We start from the raw sequence: 21606 nt of genomic DNA on the forward strand, positions 1-21606 counted from the left end.
AAAGCTGTGTTTGTCAAGAAGTTAAAAACGACTTCTTTTGGATTGCAAACAAAAGATTAACAACTAAATGAAGTGACTTATAAAATGATTTTATAAGATTATCTAAGATCACTTGCTGTGAATTGCTCTCAAAGGCATGGAAGAAGCCTCATGGGGATGTAGGGTAACTGCCGTTAATCAAAGGTAATGGTCATGTCTGCCATGCACAGAATGCTAAGTGCTCTTCCTGAATCCCATAGCGTAGTTGTTAAGGGATGATTGTTCTTACTGCCAGAGCTGTGAAGTTGCAGGTGTTCTGGGAAATCAGCTGCTATTGCTGCTTCCTATTGTACCGTGTCACCACTGCTGCAATCAATACTCAGCAGTAGCCATAGAAGATAAAGCCAGGAAAAAATATGTTTGTTTTTTTTTTCAGGGACATTCTACCTAACCAGCCACTTTTAATCGACCAGATTTCTTCCCTTCCCTATAATTCTCTTTGAGCTTTATTCTTTTTATCATGTCACACAGGAAACTGATGCAATTTTGATTACTCTGGTGTTTGACTTGGAGGTCTTCAAGCTAGTAAGTCTGTCAGATAAAATTACATGCAGGTTTTTCTACCCGTGATGCCTTTTTCACTTGGAAGACTTGTGCAGGCAGAAAAAGAAGGTTTTAGACATTTGCCCATGATTTTTGCATGTCTGATGAAGATTTGAAGCAGTGATTCTTACCAGGCTGTGGAGAGTCTGGAAATCCCTGTGAACATTGTCATGTTGGTGCAATAAATACGGTGGTCCTGTGATGCACCATTTCAGAGTCTGCAGACATTCAGGGCATCCATGCATGCAAGGCATCTATGCAAGTCCAGTATTTCCAAAGCTCCATATATCTCAGAGTTATGTTCCTGTAATTTTCTTTCCACTACTCCAGCACATGTGAGTGAGCCTCGTTTGGGTTAGCCTGTTTTCACCATCAGAATAATTATTCTTCAAAGAAGTGTTTGCTTTTATTAGGGGATATGTAAGAAATGGAAGTCAGGTTGTGTTTTCTGAAATTTTGCAGTATTTTCAAATTGTCTTCATGTCTCATTAAAATCTGTGTCCTTCAGGAAACGTATTTGCATTTACAGAATATTATAACAGTATTCTCAAGAAGAATGGGCTTTTTAATGAGCCAACACTTTTTAACTTAAAGTCACAGTTAAGAGTCACTCATGGTTTACAAACCTACCTTTTTATGTCTTAGAAGCAGTTTCACAGCATCATTAAGGTCGGAAAAGACCTTCAAGATCATCAAGTCCAACTGTCAGCCTAACACTACCATGCCCAATAAACCCTGTACCAAAGTCCCATTTCTAAATGTTTTTTGAACGCTTCCAGTGATGGTGACTCCACCACATCCCTGGACAACCTGTTCCAATGCTTGACCACTCTCTCAGTGAAGAAATTTTTCCCAATATCTAATGTAAGCCTTCCCTGGCACAACTTGAGGCCATTTCCTCTTGTCCTATCACTAGTTACTTGGGAGAAGAGGCCAACACCTGCCTCACCACTCACCTCCTTTCAGGTAATCGTAGAGAGCGATAAGGTCTCCCCTCAGCCTCCTCTTCTCCAAACTAAACAACCCCAGTGCCCTCAGCCCCTCTTCATAAGACTTGTGCTCCAGACCCCTCACCAGCTTCGTTGCCCTTCTCTGGACACGCTCCAGCACCTCAACATCCTTCTTGTAGTGAGGGGCCCAAAACTGAACACAGTATTCGAGGTGCGGCCTCACCAGTGCCGAGTACAGGGGCACGATCACTTCCCTACTCCTGCTGGCCACACTATTCCTGATACAGGCCAGGATGCTGTTGGCCACCTGTGCACACTGCTGGCTCATGTTCAGCCGGCTGTCAACCAACACCCCCAGGTCCTTTTCCCCCGGGCAGCTCTCCAGCATTGCACGGGGTTGTTGTGGCCCAAGTGCAGGACCCTGCACTTGGCCTTGTTAAAACTCATACAGTTGACCTCAGCCCATCGATCCAGCTTGTCCAGATCCCTCTGCAGAGCCTTCCTGCCCTTGAGCAGATCAACACTCCCACTCAACTTGGTGTCATCTGCAAACTTACTGAGGGAGCACTCGATCCCCTCATCCAGATCTTTGATAAAGATATTAAGCAAGACTGGCCTCAAAACTGAGCCCTGGGGAACACCGCTTGTAACCGGCTGCCAACTGGATTTAACTCCATTCCCCATGACTCTCCGGGCTTGGCTGTCCAGGCAGATTTTTTACCAGCAGTAAAGCAGACTTTGTCTAAGTCAAGCCTGAAATACACTGCAGAGATGATGTTGGGGAAATTTATACAATCCCTACCTGTTATGTGGAAAAATCAAAGCCCCTTTTTTTCTTGGTTGTCAAGCTAACATCATTCATGTCTCTTCCCAGTGTTGCATTGCTTAAAAGGGAAGTGCAAATCTATTTAATTTTGTTTGTGATGCCATTTATAGTTAGTTATAATCACAGTTTATTTTGCAAGGGAGAGGATACTAAACTTTTCTGTCACAGGCTTTTAATAGTTCAGCCTAAGAACAGTTTCAAAACAGCTTTGTACAGGTCAAAAAGCAATAGCCCTTCTTTACACTGAATACCATCACACATTGCAAACAGCTCAGGTGTAACTAATGTATGTTTTGTAGGATGCCGGTCAGTGTGGCTCAGTACTCTTTTCTGTAATACTTTTTAAAAACATTTTTAATTCATTATCCTTCACTTGATATCTGCTGCACTTGTTGAGACATTAGAAGAAAATGGCAACCAAGTTCGGTTTATCAGAAAATCAGCTGTGTTTTTCTATCTATCAAAACACAATGTAAAGATAATATGTATGAAATTATTCTGAAAACAAGGCTTTCTCTTTTGCAAACCAATCTTTGAGAAGAATAAGTGCTTACTGCATGCACTGGCACTGTAGAATAAATCTGCGTGACATATGACAAGCAACAAAGGGCAGATCATTCATCACAGGAGCACAGGCTGCTGGATAGCATCCCAGGCAGTTCACTGATTGCTGCTGATGAGTTAGCACAATCAAACCCATACCAGCTGAGTGTGCATGAAGGAAAACTGTGCATTTAATATTGAATAGGTGTGGTGAAGTCAAGCATACAAAAAGCCATCATGTCCTGAGGATACAGAACCATATGCAGGCTAATTGTAGCAACAATGTCTGGTGTCTGGCAATTGAAAGGAACTTCGCTCCCAAGAATAGAAACATATATTAAATTTCCCATTTTAAATGGGAAGCCAGGGGCCATTCCACTTTGTTTGGTAATAAAGAAGATGCTTTGTTTTGGCTGGGAAAGGGAATAATCCAATCACTTGCGTTCCCATGTGCTTTTTCTGATAAAACCAGAAACCAGGAAAAAGGGGATAGTGTCAATCATAAGGTCATATTCATTTTGTGTACTTTCCTCTGCAGATATCGCTGTGAGAGAGAATGAAAGTCACAAGTGTCTGAGGAGGATAAAGGGGGAAGAAAAGGCAACTTTCTAAATGTTTTTTAAAATAGTGTCTAAGCCTTTTGTACAGCACCGTCTAATTAAGACATTTCTTTTTTAATGTCCTATTATTCCATTAAATCAAATGGTTTTGGAGAAAAGTGTAGTGTTTTCTCAGCATTACTGCAATCTGATTATTTTTATATCGGGTTCCTGATCCTCCCTGTATTGAGGACAACGGCAAAATTCCAGTAGACCTCAATAAGGAAGGAGTCAGATCTTTATTAGTTTATAATCACAAGGATTACAGTAACATGGGATAACGTCATATTTCCTCCAGCCAAACTTTCCCAATTGCACTGGTAATGTACCCAGCAATGCTCTTGCACCAGTGTAATAAAGAAGGAAGATGTGAAGCTCTGTGTTGTATTTCCTGTAATCACTACATATAATGCTCATAGGGTCATAAGAAAATTCAGGAGTTAGGAAGGGACTCATGAGGTCTCTATTTCAACCTCCTGATCAAGTCAGTGTCAGCTATGAAATCAGACCAGCTCATTCAGGGGTATATAAATTTCATGCAGGCTGCAAGGGATGGGGAATGTGGTACTAAGCTGTCTTTTCTCTCTGGTATGTGAGGATTGGATGAAAATCAGTCTACGGAATAGTTCTGAATGAAGTATAAGTTGGCTTAAGCTAAATTGTTGTTAATGATTCTCTAAAGTGCCCAGATGGAAAAAAGGTTTGCACTGTGGAGGTCCACGCACTTGTGGCATTACTGTAGACCTGGTGACTAGAGTTTACTTCCTTTATTTCATCTTTCTATTTTCTTCCCCATGTTTTTTCTCTTCTAAGTTCTTTTCGACTTGCATTTCTAAAGTATAAGTTAATGAATTACTGTAAAAAAGGGATGTTTTTTCTGGTTTTTTGTTTTTTTTTTTTTTTAATTCAGTGTTCATGTAAGTTTTTGAGCAAGGCTGTGGTTACATCATGTCCTACTAGCCAAATGCTGATGGGTGACATGAGAAGCGATCACCAGAGAAACACAACTTTGCAGAAAAATGTAGTGATGCAAAATAGGAAGCTGGGAAAGCCAAATATTACATGTCAGAGAGTTTAGTGAGAAAGAATTACTCAGAGATACAAATCAGCATGTTAGGTGGCAAAAAGTTTTATAGCTTACATTTGTGCAACAACTGAAGTTTCAAGTAAGCGCAATGATATCTCTCTCTCTGCATGTTGCAGGCATTGAGCTGATCTGTGAAAAAGACATTGATCTTGCGACACAGGTTCAAGAACTGCTGGAATTCCTTCATGAGAAACAGCATGAGCTGGAGCTTAATGCTGACCAAACTCACAAGAGGTTAGAGCAGTGCCTGCAGCTCCGGCACTTACAGGCTGAAGTCAAGCAGGTGAGAGTTTTTCACCACACTTATGGGTCTTAAATGGGTTTTCCGCCATTACATAGGTGCAAGCTGTGAAACCAGCTTCTGCCAAGTCGCATACCTTTAAGTGGACAATATTATTCCCCCTAACAGTACTCTATTTGCTGACAGATTGCAGCATGACCCTTTACAAATAACGAAGGGCTCTGTTCCCTCTAGTGCACACATATTTGGCTTTGTGAATAGTTATGGGAAGTCTGTGCAGAACTGACCCTGTAACTTCCCAACTGGATAAGCTGCTTCAAACTCCATGTGTTCTGGGAATATGATGATTTGATTTGGGATCCAGACTTGAGCTGTTGTGGAGAATTGGCCCAAAGCAAAAGATAACCTATCTGTGAGGTCTAGTATGACATTACACTAGTTTCACCTTTTCATTTATTGCTATACATCTGTTGACCTGCAGGAATCTTTAACGTCTTCTGGGTGAGAGAAAAAATTCTGTCTGTGGTCTCTAGATCCTAGGACTTGTTTAGCCATCTTAGTATTGTTACATTGCCTTTCTTCCAGATTTCATCCTAAGATAGGCAATTGTGTTCTGCCTTCCTAGGTTTCCCCTGATATTTAATTTGAATGCCTCACATTTCTTTGTTTTCCTTCGCTACACGGGATACTGCTACACTTCCTCCTTCCTAATCCATAGATGGCTTCACACTTCAGTGTATATCTGGTTTTCAATGGAATGGTCTTGGTTTCATTAGGAAAACCAAGAAATTTTTCCAGACACCTGGAATATTCAGGTTTCCATTTTACCCCTGCAAATGGGGGCGTTTTGTGTTTGGGGTTTTTTTTCCAAATACTACAAGGTGTTCATGAAAAAATTTGCTTCTTTGTTTACAAAAAAAAAAAAAAAGGCTATACTGAGTGCTCAGTACATATGGTCATAGTTATTCTTCCTTCAAAAGTGAATATTTGAGTGATGCTTTGTCTGCATTGTTTTATCATTGTTGGCAAAAAAATCCTTCATTCTCACACAAGTTTCAAGCTAGAAGCTGGCAGCATTAACATCAATGTATACATTTCCTTTCAGAGTCCCATTTGATATGAATATTTTGCAACCCTAAATAAAAGCAGCACAGAACTCTCCTAAATTTTTGTTTTGGAAATGTGGTCATTTTGCATTTGTGATAATTGAAGGCCAACTCCTCATGAAGCTCCAGAGCTCTATAGAGTGCTTTGGCTTTCTTCTGAAAGAAAAGAAAAAAAAAAAGAAAAAAAAAAAAGAGACTCTCTGATATTCATAATCACCACCTTAATATGATTATGGCTGTATCTTTTTTTCCATAGTTTCCCAAGGTTTCTTACATACAACTTAGCTAAGCTTTGAGTTTTGTGCGTTAGATTTGTGATGACGTAGAGCCATTTTAAGTTATGATAGAAAATAGAGAGGAGTAATATGTGTAGCAGAAATGCAAAAAATGCGAGTTATCGCTGTTCAGCCAAGTGTCGCTTGGCCATGCTGATGTGCCCGTCGGTCAGCCCTGTGAGGGCTCCTGGAGCCATACAGTGGCAATGCAGCACTTTCTGCAGGTACCTGATGTTGCCTCATTATCAAGTATCTGTCGGGCCTGAACTATTTTACAAATCAAAATCTAACCAAAGGAAATGGTTTTAAGACTGAACTATCTAATACTTATTGTGAGAGGAGAACAGATGCCTTGAATTAGTATTTCCTTAACGGAGCTTGGGACCATCAGAGCCTTCATTACTGTGTGACCTTTCAGCAAACTAATAGTGAAGAATCATTTTATTTGTTCAGCTGAATACTAAGGACTCCTTTGCTAATTAACCTATAAATTACCACAGCTACAGTTTCCCTCAGAAAGAGGCAAGTTAAAATATATCTGTGCCCTATCTATTTGGTTTCCTGTAGATGAATCATATTCCCAACCATTTAGTGAAATTGGGAGACATATTGATTTTGGCTTGTAGCTCATCTCCAGTCTGGTCCAGGTTTCCTTCACTTTCATTTTAGTGCATCTGAGACGACGGATGATGTCATTACTGGATTGCTCTCACTCTTGTGGATCAGTTGAGATGTGGTTGCCACAAGACACCTACTTTAATTTTGGTTAAGTTCTGCTGACATAATAAAATTGGTCAAGGCTGCTACATGTACATGTGTTAGCATTTGGATATAATGGCTCATGGAAACAGAGTCTTTTAACTGTCTCTATCTATTTAACTCTCATTTACCAGGGATTTCTGCTTTGTATCATATGCACCCAGAGTTCGAATGTCAAGACAATGAATCGAATTTTGGAGCCATTAAAGCGGAACAATTCCAAATGAGATGTTCTGTGAACTGCTTTAGAGTGGAAATAGTCTAGATCAGTGATTCACAAACTCTTTGTTATTAAGAAAGATCCTGCCCAAGGCTGATTTCCCCTCATTTGGTTCCCAGTCATTTCTGACAGAAACTACAGAGCTTGGATTGCTTACGTAAAAGCAATAGCAGAATAGAGTTGTGGAGATCAGTTTAAAAAACAGAGTCTCTAATGCTGTGCTTACAAATGTTTGGTTTCCCTATCCCCTTATTTTATCTTTGTATGTTTTATTTCTTTTTTTGATAGGTGTTGAACTTGACCTAATTTACTCCCAGACATCCTCACAATGTCCCACTACACTTATTTTCCAGGTTGTTTGGAAGTGTATTTATTCCCTTTCTTGTGCCTGTTATCCATCCACTTTTGCTTTTGGCATTAAATTTGCTTCCAGGTGAATACGCCAAAGGATGATGGAAAGTAGTCATTTGAGAGAGACTGAATATATTGTGTTTTTTCCCAGTCTAATGTCACAGAACTCTTGGAAAGCTGATGCAGTTTTGAACACAGCTAAAATTAAGAGAAGGTGTCTTTGCTGATGGTTGTCTGGGGTAGCAAGAGCCTCTCAAAGAAGCTGCAAAGTGTCCAGAGATGTAAAAGATTCACTTATTTTCTTTTTCAACTTAAAAATCTTTTCCCACATAACTTGATGGGTATCATTAACAAGGCGCTAAGTCTTTTTAGAAAAGTCAGAGAAAGCATTCTGACTAAGCTAAACGAGCAGGCAGAAACACTAAGTCAAGCAGAGCTCTTGTTTCTTAAGGAAACCTGCACAAGAGGTGCCTCACTTTTTATTTTTCCTGTACGGTCTGATTCTGTGCTCAGTGAAGATGCCAGAGTTTCAGTCTATGCATTTTAGAAAAACTTGGTACTATTATTTAATTTCAGAGGAGCTATATGCAGAAGTATTCTGTTTTAAGCAAATTAGAGTCCAAGGTGGGAGTTGTTTCCTAACTGTGATGGTTGCTATGTTAGACAACCCATGCCTTGCAGTGAAATTCTTCTCCAGTGGCAAGTGGCTTTTATCTAAGATGCTGTCAATGTGTTTTCTGCTTCTCCAGTATAAAAAAAAAAAAATGGTTAGGCCTTTTAAGAGAGTCTTTGGAGATTTATTTAACTCCAGAATTATTTAATCACTGCTTCTACTAAGTTGATAAAATCTGTAATTTGTAGGAAATGTCTGTTTAAAGCCATCTTTTGCTGCTGGCCTGTCTGCACATTGCCAGATAATGGTGAATCTATTAACACAGACAATGATCAGGGAATTATCTTGGTGCTGTATTAGCAGCTTCTATACATATTTTAACGAAAAGTTATTAAGCACTATAGAAGTAGGAGTCAATTTGTGAGTGGGTCTTGTAAAACAGACACAAATGTATAAATGCTCTCTTCCAACCACTTCACAGTCTACTTCCAAACCAGTGACACAATGAAAGGTGCTGCAGGTGACTGGGTTTTGCACTTAGACTTAAGAAGTTTGGGTATGCAACTGAAATTTTTTCTTACTGTATGTAAACAACACACACTAAAAAAAAAAAAAAAAGAGGAAAAAAAAATCTAAGAGAAAAACATTACTACGGAAAAAGCTGATACCACCCCAAATGAGGCCCTGGCATTTAAGTGTTAGACTTTTGTAAGTAGAGTGGGGTCAATATTTAAGTTCTTTCAAGCAAAAGTTGCTAATGCTTGGGTGCTCATGGGGCCTGGAAGGGGGAGTGCAGGACCCCCACAGTGAGTGCCTGAACCCACACTCTGGGGGAAGGCAGGAGGGACACAACTCAGGGGTTGGTCAAGAAGGGTGCCGTAAGCATTGCTGACAAGATGTAGTCCATCAGAGCCTGACCCGAACTCCTTTACCCTGAATATTTTTGAGTCAACAAGACAGTTGTGCAGAGGAATGCACAGGTATCATTAACACTAGAGGAAACCTGGCTGCTTTCTGTTATGTGGTCCCTCATCCTCCTTACTCAACCTTGTTGCCTATTAGTTTTTCACTAATCAAGTTGCTTTGTTTTAAGACTGAGGTTTCCAGTGATTTTGTTACTATTTAGAGATTTGGAAGCTCAGATATTTGTATGAAATCTGCATCAAAACCTCTGTGGCAGGTTTTGAAAATTTCAGCTCAAATGAAAGCTGTTCCCAAGAGGATGCTGTCATGTCCTGATTGTATTGGGTTTTGGGTTTGTTTTTTTTAAAAAAAAAAAAAAAAGCTGCTGCATTTTTAGCATACACACTCAGTATTTTCTACACTCTAAATGGCCCAAGCCAGGATATATCATGGTATATAAAATGTGAAAGCATGTCTTGCTTTTTGGTGTCCTCACTTCAAGTCTTTCCTAGATACAGTGATCCTTTGGTTAACTTCAGCTTTTGGTACTATGTAGTAGGTAATAACGTAGCTTTCCTGTCTGATGGATTATAGAAAATGCCAGCCAAAAAGATTGCCATAGGATAACCCCTTTTCTTTTCTTTTAAATATTTGTTGCATTTCTCACAGGAACAATAACACCTGCTGATGAAAGAGAGAAAGTTGACAAATGAAATTTTCCATAGTGTTGTACTGAGCAGAATGTAATTTTCTATAAATTAGGGTCAGCTACATGTATAGATGACTCCCCTTTCTTTCTCCTAGGGAAAACTCATTTTCTTCCCCTACAGGGAACTGAATGGCTATAACTAGGGTGATACATGATGTAGGGATAAAAACCAAAACAACAGAAAATCCCTATTTCTTTCAGACAATGTAATGGATCACTTGGTGAAAATCATGGCACAAAAGGGAAATTACTATGTAGAATATTGCAGCAAAGTGAATTTTGGAGCTTTGTAAATCATGAGCTAAATGTAGGGCAGTGATCGGGCAGTCAGGATTTCCTGTGCATCTCTGAATTGAATTCAGAAACTTTCTGGCTTTATTGGTATAATTTGACACCCACACAGGTAGAAAATAGGCTTTGAGACAAGACAGCAAAGAACTTGCACGTGTGTTCTGGGTGCTAATTTTCCAAACACATGTCTTAAAATAGCAGAAAATGTTGCTGCTTAAATGAGTAAATACAAGCTTGATAGATTAATTATGTATATTTAGGATTTGATTCTGCTGTCATTACAGCATGAATTGCATGTCTACAAATAATCTGAATATCCCTGACTTAAAGCCTCTTGACTAAATATAAAATGCAAGACCTGGAATTTCTTCCTAGCTCTGCATGCAGGTGGAAACTCCAACTGCATCTTAACTCTCTGTCAGACAAAACCAACTGTGTCTTCTCCCTCTTCACCCCTAAGCTCTGACTTTTGTGTGAAAGAAGCGCGGGCAAGGGGAGCAGAGAGGAGTTGCAAGGTCCGTCATTGCAGTTGAAAATTTGAGAGATACATGTTTTTAATTTCAAATCTCTCTCATTACGCTTTGTGGTTTTGCCCTGGGGTATCTGCATAGGGGAACATTCATTTTTGTGATCAAGCCTTGGAAATGAAGGCTATTTGCTATCCCACTATCCATGTAAATATTTCGGGAGTTTAATTCTTCAACCAATAACTTCTTCAATAAGATCTTTGCCCTCTAAAAATTTATGTCATTAAGTCCTTATCCTAGGATTTCTTTCTGCTCAGTGGGTCAGCCTGAGACCACATTGGGCAAAGTACCTTTTTGTCAGCCAGGCTGAAGTATTTTCAGATCAGTGACTACATAAACCTTTGCTGAAGCAACCTTTCCATAAGCACATTCTTTCTTTACAGGTGCTTGGCTGGATCCGGAATGGTGAATCGATGCTGAATGCAAGCCTTGTCAATGCAAGCTCCCTCTCTGAAGCTGAGCAGCTCCAGCGAGAGCATGAGCAATTTCAGCTGGCCATAGAGGTAACACGAATAAGTTAATTTTGTTTCTCCTTCCCAGGTGAACATCATACAAAAGGTTATCTCCTGAGCATCAATCATTGCTTGCTTGAAGGAAGGGAAGGAATAAAAACTTTGGAAAATGAACTTATCATTAAACTCGTAATGCAGCCAGAGGTTAATAGTGAAATAAATTATTTATCATCTGCAGTTAATTCTTCAGCTTTGGTAAAAAAAAATAAGATTAAAATTCACAAAGTGATCTGAAAATGGGAAAAGTTTGTGAAGTCAATTTCTTCCCATGTCCACTATTTGCAGATCGTTTCACAGCATTCATTTATGAATATCTTTGTTACTGGATAATGCTCTCACATGAAAACTTTGTTTCATTCAATCTCCTCTTGTTGGCAACAGAAGAGGTGTTCATTCAAACCCACATTCTCAAATAACTTTACTTTGAAGAAGAGGCATGAGGGGCAATTTTTAAGAATTGCCTACAGAACCGAGCTTTGCCCCTGCTTGCCCGGGAGTAGCACATCTTTGACCTGATCCTTGAAAACTATGTTGTGAGCCAACTCGTTTGCCTCACTCGCAGGACCAGGACATGACAGGAGGGAGTAGCACCTCCTTTGAGCTGCTTTCCTTTGAATGAGAAGGTAGTGGAGGGCTATGGACTCCCCTGAGTAGGGCACTACAAGACTCGTAGCTCAGGACTTTATATATCTTTGTCATTATGAACAAACCCTGCACTCAGAGGGTGTGCTCACTCTGGTTGCGAGAAAGAGGGGCCATGGCTTTCTCCTGTTGCTCCTTAACATGTTGTATATGCTTCCCAGATTATGCTAATTGTTACCTTTTTACAAAGCAAAGAACAAGTTGGAAAATCCCATTCTGTGCTTTGTAAATATTTGAAAATAACCAAAACTAAACCAAACTTTAAACTATGAAAATAATATTTCCATAATGGAGATTTGAAGCAATGCCTGATTTAGGGGAGGGGGAAACTGTCTTTATGTCTTCTGGTAAACTTTAAATAAATCGATATACATTATAGTGTTGCTAGTAAGTATAAATTTCAGATGATGACATATTTTCATCCAGCTCCACTCATACTAAGGAAGGAGCAGCTGTTGCAGCTCCTAAGGGAAAAGGAAGAAGGTTTCTATCAACTCTGTATTAGCTGGCTGGTACCAAGCTGTGCTGACCACATCTTGGCAGCCGTCGCCAGACAGCAGTGGGGAGCAAGACACCCACTGGCTGTGTTATCGCAGCTTGCTGCCATTGGGGATGTGCTTGTATTTGGTGGTAAATGTAAATCACAGAGGGAGAAGAGGGTTATGCCACAGTAAGGGGAAAATAGGTTTTCAAAGGGAGAAAACACTAGATTAAATATTTAAAGTGTTTAAAGCTCAATACGGGGAAGAGATCAGCAAAGCACACCAGGCAGACTATTCTCTAAAGACATTCTAGATGTGGAATTGATTTTCAGTTGAAATCCTTTAAAGTCTATTTAAAACAAGTATTACAACTCTAACATCAGTAAAGCAGCTGGATATTAAATTTAACCAGTTGTTCTTGAACATCTTCCTAAATGTTTCTGCCAAATATTAATCCCTTTTTTGCTAATAGCTTTCTCTACATTGCATTATTCATCAGTGTATTACCAGATGATTTCAAGCTTCTTTCCAGGTTCCAGGATTAGGTCATAAAAGTATCACATGAGAATTTGTCAGCAGCAGTTACAAATGGGATGCAGAACAGAGGAGTCTTTGGGAAATCTTAGGGCTTCTGTTCAGAAGATTAAAATCAAATATTGGACTAAACCGTGCCTGAACACAGTTACTCAGGAGGCTGTGAAAGGCCGGAGGCTATTTTCCTCTCAGCAAGCCGCAGAGGAAGGTGTAACCACCACTTGGTTACTCTGAGAGGAGCTGGTGTAGGCAGGGGAATGGGGCAGATTGTTCAGTCCTGCCTATAAAGTGGCTACTGAATAAATTGCGGAACGGTGGAGAAAATGGTTTGACTCCCCCCAGCTCTGCCCTTAAAGGTAGCATAGTGTAGCTCCAGTATGAGTGAACTGACTTTCAGAAATGTATCTTGTAGGGGCCAATATTTGTGATATAGTTCATGCCATTTAGTAAGGCATCTTCATGCCTTCTGGGGTTGATGTTTTGTATCCTGCAGACAGGACAATTACACACATGAGTAAAGCTGCTGATGCTGGCAAACTGCCTGGCACAAGTCAAATCAGGGTGATTAGGCCCAGAGTTTGCCAGCTCTTTGGTGTTTGCTTTTGTATCTGCAGACTGTGCGGGATGCAGTCAGCTCCGAGTACAGACTGGGTGGGAGCTCAGCGCAATAGCCGCCGGCATTGGGGCTGTCAAAATGGATCCCCCGGGAACCCCACCCTGAGTCGTTGCCCAAGGGGCAGTAGCAGATCAGTGGACCTAACCCATCTTAGCCAGCACTTGCTTGTCCCAAGCTTTAATAACATGTTGCAAATGTGTGTGAATAATTGAAACTAAAATGCTTTGCAGAAAGTAACTGTTAATGGAAGATAACTCTCTGAAAATGTTTCACTCTCTCGCATCTCCATGCTCACACCTCGCTTCACCTTTCTACCATACATCTGGCACATCTATACAACCTCTCTTTCCTCCCCTCATACACAGTCCCTCTTTCATGCCACTTCCTTACAGAAGACACACCAGAGTGCCCTGCAGGTCCAGCAGAAAGCCGAAGTGTTGCTGCAGGCTGGGCATTATGATGCCGATGCTATCAGAGAGTGTGCCGAAAAGGTGGCCCTGCATTGGCAGCAGCTGATGCTGAAGATGGAAGACAGGCTCAAGCTCGTCAATGCCTCGGTGGCCTTCTATAAAACCTCTGAGCAGGTGAGCTGAACAGTATCATATGATATTGCTACGACCTGGGATTTAGCTCCTAGTGTATAGTGCGAAGGTCTTGCCTCCCACCAAGACCAGCAGTGCAGTTTCTCCACTCTTCCAGAGTGTTGAACTGTTCCAAATACCTGCTCTGCTAATACCACTAAGGAGCAGTGCTCATTCTTCTCCCTTTTCCTTGAGTAATCCCAAAAGTAGGAAGAGTGTGGCTTCAGTCAGGCCTGCTTGCCCTTAAAAACTGCCCTTTGCCTTTTTACATATGTTTGCATGTCTTCATCTGCACATTAGGTGCATATAAACCCTTCTGTCGCCTGAATAGGACTAGTGTTGAGCCCTCAGGTGACTCCCAGCTGGTAAACACCAATATGAGTGCACGCCATGACGTAGCAGCGCTGCTAGGTGTGGGTTTTCTACTCTGACTCTGAATGCAAAGGGTCTTCTGCCAGCAAGGGATCTCACAGCACGGGCAAAATTAACTGAGGAGACATTTGCTTTGCTAATTCACACATAGAAACCAAAGTTTGAACTAGTCAAAATTGTTTCTCTGAAAAGTATTGTAACAAAAAACACCCCAAAACAAACAAACAAAGGCAGCAGTTTGCAATAATTTTCCTCTTAAATTTTTCAGTGAAGCAATGTAATTCTTGAAGTTTGTTTTTTTTCAATTGTCCCCTTTCCAACAAGAAGAATTTCTGAAATCCCACCATTTTAGTTTCAAGTTCTCATGATATCAGAGTTAATTTTGAGGAATATAAATCTGCTTTGCCTTGAGAACTGCTTGCAATTAATTACCTGTTATTTTGCATGCAGTACTAGCCAGTGTTTTCACTAGTAGTTAAACACCACCATGCTGAAAAAGATGCCAAGCTTTGAAGGGATTTCTCTTAAACCCATCTGCAACACAGATAATTACAGCAGTAACCATCATATGTCAACATATGTTGAGATATGATGGTTAGTTCTAACTTTACTTCATTCCAGATGTCCATGAATTGCAAAACACATTCCGGTTGGCTGCTGGTGGGGTTATTCATCCCTTGCACAAACAGGTGCCATTTATACTGTAGTTAGTGAGAATTAGTGTCATAGTGCAGATACTCGAATAGCCTTGCCTGATGTAATTTATTGCAGCCAGGCAGTTTGTGTTAGCGTGGACATTGCAGGAACCTGTGGTTTTATACAAAAGGCAGCAGTGATTTCCATTAAATTTTCTATTGTTATTATCACACAGTTGGTTCCTCAATTAGAGAACCAGACATGGGAAGATTTTTAGCACAACTAAATATATCATTATGGAAAGAGATTATTTTTTCATTAACATCAAGGCTGTTGATGGTCCTTGGGCCACTTTTTGGTGTCATTTGTTTAATGCATTTTTAAGATTGTTTAAGATTAATTCATTCCTTATAATGAATGTCTTTCACTGTGAAGAGTTTCAAACAGATTTACAGTCCCTGATGCATTCAAGATTGAAATGAATTACTGCTGGTGGAGGATTGTGAGAAATGAAAACCATTAAGGGATTCATTAGTGCTTTAGACAGTCAAATGTGCTGGACAAACTATGCATAGCCAGTAATTTATCAAGTCGGTCTCTTTAAAAAAAATTCCAAGTCATAGACAAGCATACTGCAGTGCCCACCAGTTCACTCATTAGTTGTGTGTATTCAGCAAATGTTTAGGGCAAAGATCGTTCAGTCTTTGAATGCTCATAAACTCACTGCTGCAAGTAGTCTGTCATCTTCTCTTGGGCTACACGACTGATCTGTGGCCCTTAACGGTCTGCTCCCTGACTGGATGACAGTGGATTCAGTAATTTACTGCGAATTGTCTGAGTATCTAGAAAAAGCAGCTAAAAGGGTGGAGAGATTACTACAGCCCGCCAAACTCTTTCATGCCTGTCTTCCCCGAGCATACAATGTTCTTGATGTAACTGGTGGAACCCCGGCTTTCAAATAGCCCAGTTTCTCTCAGACTTCATTGACAGCCCACTTTATATTAATTTCTCTCATCATCTTAAGAGAGGTGATATTTGCATGTGAAGGGACCATCCTTTCTGAAAAGATGTGGACCCCAGGCAGTCCATCTAACTTTCACTTTTTTAAGTCATCGAAGTCCATTAGAGTACCAAAGTTTTTGAGAACTAAGTAGTAAAATGGAAATGCTTTTCTGTGCCTAAATAACACATGGGGCTCTCCAATAAGTGTTCGAGGGTGAATGCTGATTTGCATCCAAGTAAGAAGATGATTTCAGATTGTCAAACACATAAGGTCCTTGAACAGCCTGGCAGCTGGGTAAGTTGATCAGTTCACCTCAGTTCACCAATCTTAAAATGGAGTTTGATGTGTTCATGAACGGAGTTATATGAAAATGGCCGGCGATAGTGGGGAGGATTGGTGAGTGATGCTGGAGTCTTTTCCAGACTATGCTCTTGAGCATGTAGGGTCTTCTGAATGATAACTGTCTTCATATAAAAATTGCAGAAGTGAGCGAGAAAGGGATAAACATGGTTAGCTAGACCCCCAACAATAACAACTGGATCTTGCATTATCTCAGCAGTGGAGTGTGTAGGAAGAGCCCTCTGAGAGAGAAGAGGGAAGTTCCAAATAGCCCTGAAAACTTCTGCAGTTTTTTTGGTGTCTGCACAGGCCACTAAGAGTCATTCTCAGGATCTGCAATGCAAAAGACTCAGCCTTGTCTGGGGCCAGTGCACACAGTTTCCAGACTGTGTTGGTTTATTTACCTCATTCCCATTATTCTACCAAGATAAAATATACTTGTGTAAGCTCTGTACAGTGGAACACCTGCATCCACCTAGGTTGCGACACTGATTTAATGTCTATCAGTTTCCATCAATCTTTACAAAAGCTGTGTAGGGAGCAACTAACATGCAGCTGAAGAGAATTAGTTCCAGCTTCAGACTTTGTTTCGGGAAAGTATTTAAGCATGTGTTTTTCCTTAAGTATGTGCTAAGTCCCTTGGCTTCAGTGGGATTTAAACACATCTAAAGCAGCCTTCCGGAATAGGGATTGTTTCATGAACGATCCACTGGGGCCAACACTGACCCCTGCCTTGATTCAACCTCTTGAGCTTCCACCCCATTATCCATTGGAAGAGAAGAAGGATTTATCACCCTTAAACTAGATGAATTGCATCCCAAATGGTACAGATCCCTATGGGTAAGAAGAACTGCTGGATCATTCTGTCCAGGACCTGTTTCTTACCCACTTACCCTCCATGCCATGGCCCATAATCCAAAGCATTTAGATTTGAAATGTTATTGGTCATAGACTTTTACTGAATATGTTCCTCCTGATAGTGATTGTAGATAACTGAATTGTTGTGCAATGGGCATGTTTCAGGTGTGCAGTGTATTAGAGAGCTTGGAGCAAGAATACAGACGGGATGAAGACTGGTGTGGAGGTCGAGACAAACTTGGACCAGCAGCTGAGATAGACCACGTCATCCCTCTGATCAGCAAACATCTGGAACAGAAGGAGGCTTTTCTCAAGGTCTCGTTGTAGTACTCTAAAAATTCAGGAAAACTTCCCATTAAGTAGTCAATATAGATCAGTGTTGATGAGTTTGAGAGGAGGCTCTGAGGTGTAATTCTAGTTCAGCTACTGGCTGGCTGTATAAACCCAGGCCAGTTTCACACTGTTATAGTAGGAGTGGTGATTAATAATATGCATTATCATCAATGCATATCTCAGAGAGATGACTTCGGGACTGTTTAGGTGGTATTTGCATTGCACTTGGAGGATATTAGTTGTTGTGCTGGTTCAAAGTTCAAATTCTCAAAATTGCATATGATAAGCATTATAAATGATAGGGATTGTATGGCATCTTGGTGTTGGGCTATAAAAAACATCCAGCATTTCAAAGTCTGTCCTCCAATCCAATAGCTGAAGAACTAGTAACAACTGAAGCAATTGTGTCTCTGCAGGGCAGCACCAGGATGGAAACAGATTTCCTCCTGCCTTCCAGGTGCTGCTTTGTAAGAACTGCAGAGCTGACAGACAGACAAGTCAACTGACAGCCAGCCTCCCACCTTCCACTAAAACTGATATACAACATGAAACTACTCTTGCAGGCAAGGTTTAAGAAATTATGCCTCTAGATTGTACACTTTTTGAATCAATAAGTACTTTTCTTGAGGGATGGGTTAGCTTTGGTTAGATTGAAAATGTATGTGACATACATAATGACAATAATAAATATACTTGTTTTATTATTGTCATTAATTTGCCTTAATATATAAAATAAGCCACTAGATTCTAAATGACTCATGTATTTTAATACATTTATGAGACTGTTAATTTGTTAGCTGAGTTTATTGACTCTTAGCTGAAACTCTCATATTTCCATATGAAAGAGAACTTCACCCTGCAAAATCATCAGAGAATTCCCTTTGCTTTCTTTGCTCATCTTTACTGACTCTTCTTTGGTGGGGACTCTTTTTCTTAGGCCTGTACACTGGCACGAAGGAACGCTGAGGTATTCCTCAAGTATATCCACCGGAACAATGTCAGCATGCCTGGAGTAGCAAGCCATACAAGGGGGCCTGAGCAGCAAGTGAAAGGTTGGTGCACCAGTGCGGTGACAGCATTGAAGGGTTGGTTTGCTTCCCTCTGCTGTGTGGTCATCGTAAAGTTTGTGGACGTGCTGAGAGGCACCTTAAGTTTTGCCATCTGCTGTCAATAAAATTATACATATGCCTGACACCTTTCACAATGGCAGTGAGGCCTCTCAGAAGGTGATCCCTCCTCCACGAGGTGTGCATTCTTACATGGAACTCTGCTGTTGCAAATGGGGGGAGCGCCAAAGGAAAGGCATTTAAAACATGGGCTGCCTCTAGCTTCTCTTGTCGGGACAGTCCATGAGAGTGACATTATGCCATTCCCCATCATGTACGATGATCAGACAGTATTTTGCCTTAATATCTAAAAATGTGTAAATAAGTAAGCACATATCAAATACAAGGTCTAGCTACATCCTGTTGCTGCTGAGCACTGGAAAAAAAATGGACCCCAAATTTGTTTGTTCCTAGGATGGACCTGCTATTCTTTCATCCCTGGAATCCTGTTTGATGTCCTACCCCATCAAACGATTGCCAACAAAAGTATCTGCCTGGAGTTAACTTTCCTTTAGTCAAAAGAGCACTGTTTACAATCAGATGATACACCTGAGATGTTTGAAATGTTTCCACTCCTCTGCTTAATTAAACAGTTATTAATCTGTGCCTAGCAATGCTGCAAGGTACTGATAAGAATGAGCAAAGTGATTCTGCAGAACTAAACCAATTTTTGTTGTTATTATTGTCATTCTCATAAGCTGCAGAAAGATACAGGTTAAAAGCAGTATAGTCATGTATTGTGGGAGGGATGGGAACTTTAGTTATACACAGAAGATTAAAATGGTGCTACTGAAGAGATTATTTCCCTCCTTTCTTTCAATACCAGTTCTTCAATGTTAATTCAACTTGGCTCAACGTTCCCCCTCTGCTGTATCAAATGCTTGTTGTTGTTGTGGACTTTTGTTCCCTACAGTTGAAAATCACAGGAAAATTAATTAAACCCTTATTCAGCAAGCCCTTAAATATGCACCTGATATAAGCTTGTGAGTGTCCCTCACTGAGCTTTTTTGAAATTACTCATTTATATAAAAATCAGTATATTAGTCCTTTTCTAAGATAAACGTGTAATTCTTACGCTTGGTGAGTCTATCCACAGAACATCTTTGAAGTGGACACTTTATTTCAGAATAAAAGCACCATTTAGTAGGATACTTATTGTGCTTCCAAATCAAAGTCATTAATACAGAACAAAATTAGTTTTATTTGGCATAAACTGTTTATGCAGAGACTTGATCTGGAGCACCCATGACAAGCTTCATATTCCTTCTGTCACTCAGACAAGGTTCCCATTGTCCTCAGCAGGGACTGGGCTAGGTTTTGCAATCGACTTAAGTATTACAAATTTTTTTACCATAATCAGTGTCACACTTGTAAATGGGGAGGGATACATCCAAATCTGTTTGCTGCCACCAGTGTTAATACATAAGCAATGAATATTTGTACATTCAAAAAGTGTTTAAGGTGGGAGAAGTTATTAACAGATGCTGTAGATGATCATAAGTCACTGTAAGTGGGTGAGAAGCCAGACTCAATGTTTTAATATATAAAAGAGTGTAGCTGCTGCCTGGACTGCGTGTGCCTAAGACCCCGCTAGTGCATGCTCTGCTTTGAGGATCGGGCAGGAGGGCTGCCATGCCTTACCTGCCGAGGTAGCTACCTGAGCTCCATACCCAGCCACGGCTGGGATGAGCCAGGCTGCTGCCAGCTACACATGACTTAGCTCAGCTAAGTCAGAAAAACTCGGGTTTAACTATGGTTTATGTTAGTGATATAGTGTAAATCTCTTGTGCTCTCTCTGCCTGTAATCTTTTCAGTTAAACCCATGGTACTTTTTAAAGAGTTAAATCACACCTTTTTATCAAGTTGATATGGTTTTGCTGAGCACTTGGGTTTTGAAGGAGAACACGTGTGTCCTAGACTCTCTTCCTGAATCTCGGTGTCTGTCACAGCCCCATCAGACAGAAAACACTTCAGAGGACCAATACCAGCCCTCAACCCAAAATCGTAGCCCAGCAGTAACTGCACGGCGAGCACACAGAGGGTTGCCAGACAGCACAGCTGTATAAGAAACCTTACCATGTATGTCAAACTGGGGGCTCAAGTCTGGATTAAATTCATGACCAGAGCTCTGCATGGGACAACAGGCTTTGGTGCCAAGTGCTGGGGAGCCTGTGGCCAGAGCGACAGACAAGGCAGTAAAAGGGCACCTTCTCCTATTTCAACCAGTACTAGGCCCCTGAAATAAGTAACAGAAGAGAATGGAAGGACTAGAAATCACGTAACCCAGTGTATTTATGGGAGTAAATCCCAAACTCTGTTCTAGCATTTTCTTCTTTACCAGAAGTTTGGGGGTGGGGGTGGGGGGGGCAGGTGGTGGTATTTGTTTGTGGTTGGTTTTTTTTTTTTAATCAATGCTTGTTTTTAAGAAGTACAGTCCCAGGGGCTCTGCTCCGGAGAACGTGGTCCAGGCAGAGTAAATTTAGCTCTTTATGGCTTATTTCTGCATGCACTCGCAGAATGGCTCATCATGCAGACATTTTCCTTTGCCCTACAGCCATTCTGAGTGAGCTGCTGCAGAGGGAGAACCGGGTTCTTCACTTCTGGACCCTGAAGAAGCGAAGACTAGATCAGTGCCAACAATATGTTGTCTTTGAGCGCAGTGCCAAGCAGGTAGTGTAAAAACCCTGCTTTGTCTTTGTGTCCTGGCAGTGTGTAAATATTTCTTGTATCCATGTAATGCATCTGTGTGCGGTTCCTGTTGCAATCTCAAGTTTTATTTAAAAACTGTAACTTTTGAAAACATGGTAAATGTAGATTTTTAAAACAATTTAAGAAAATACCAAAAACCAACAACAAAGTTCAGTATTTTTGCCAGATCAAGTTAATTTCTGGATTTGTTCATCGGTTTGAAAATGAATATAAGAGCAAGCTTGTTTTATTGAGCTATTACTGAATGAGAAAACTGCTTTCCCTGTATGCAGATTTACCTGTGTATAGGTAGAATTCCCTA

The 21606-nt window shown here is 40.6% G+C and overlaps 1 protein-coding gene across 1 annotated transcript in view; it reads left to right on the forward strand.

Annotated features, from left to right (window-relative positions):
* KALRN (kalirin, RhoGEF kinase) overlaps positions 1-21606 on the forward strand; it is a gene marked incomplete at both ends in the record, with an annotated part of 118096 nt that overhangs the window by 33212 nt on the left and 63278 nt on the right. The window contains 6 exons of the mRNA XM_010285342.1: positions 4704-4870; positions 10966-11085; positions 13761-13952; positions 17323-17472; positions 18428-18542; positions 21151-21266. Coding sequence (XP_010283644.1) covers positions 4704-4870; positions 10966-11085; positions 13761-13952; positions 17323-17472; positions 18428-18542; positions 21151-21266 — 860 coding nt within the window. The remainder of the gene's footprint in view (positions 1-4703; positions 4871-10965; positions 11086-13760; positions 13953-17322; positions 17473-18427; positions 18543-21150; positions 21267-21606) is intronic.

This window comes from Phaethon lepturus, unplaced genomic scaffold, assembly GCF_000687285.1.
Source record: "Phaethon lepturus isolate BGI_N335 unplaced genomic scaffold, ASM68728v1 scaffold7044, whole genome shotgun sequence".
Taxonomy (NCBI): domain Eukaryota; kingdom Metazoa; phylum Chordata; class Aves; order Phaethontiformes; family Phaethontidae; genus Phaethon; species Phaethon lepturus.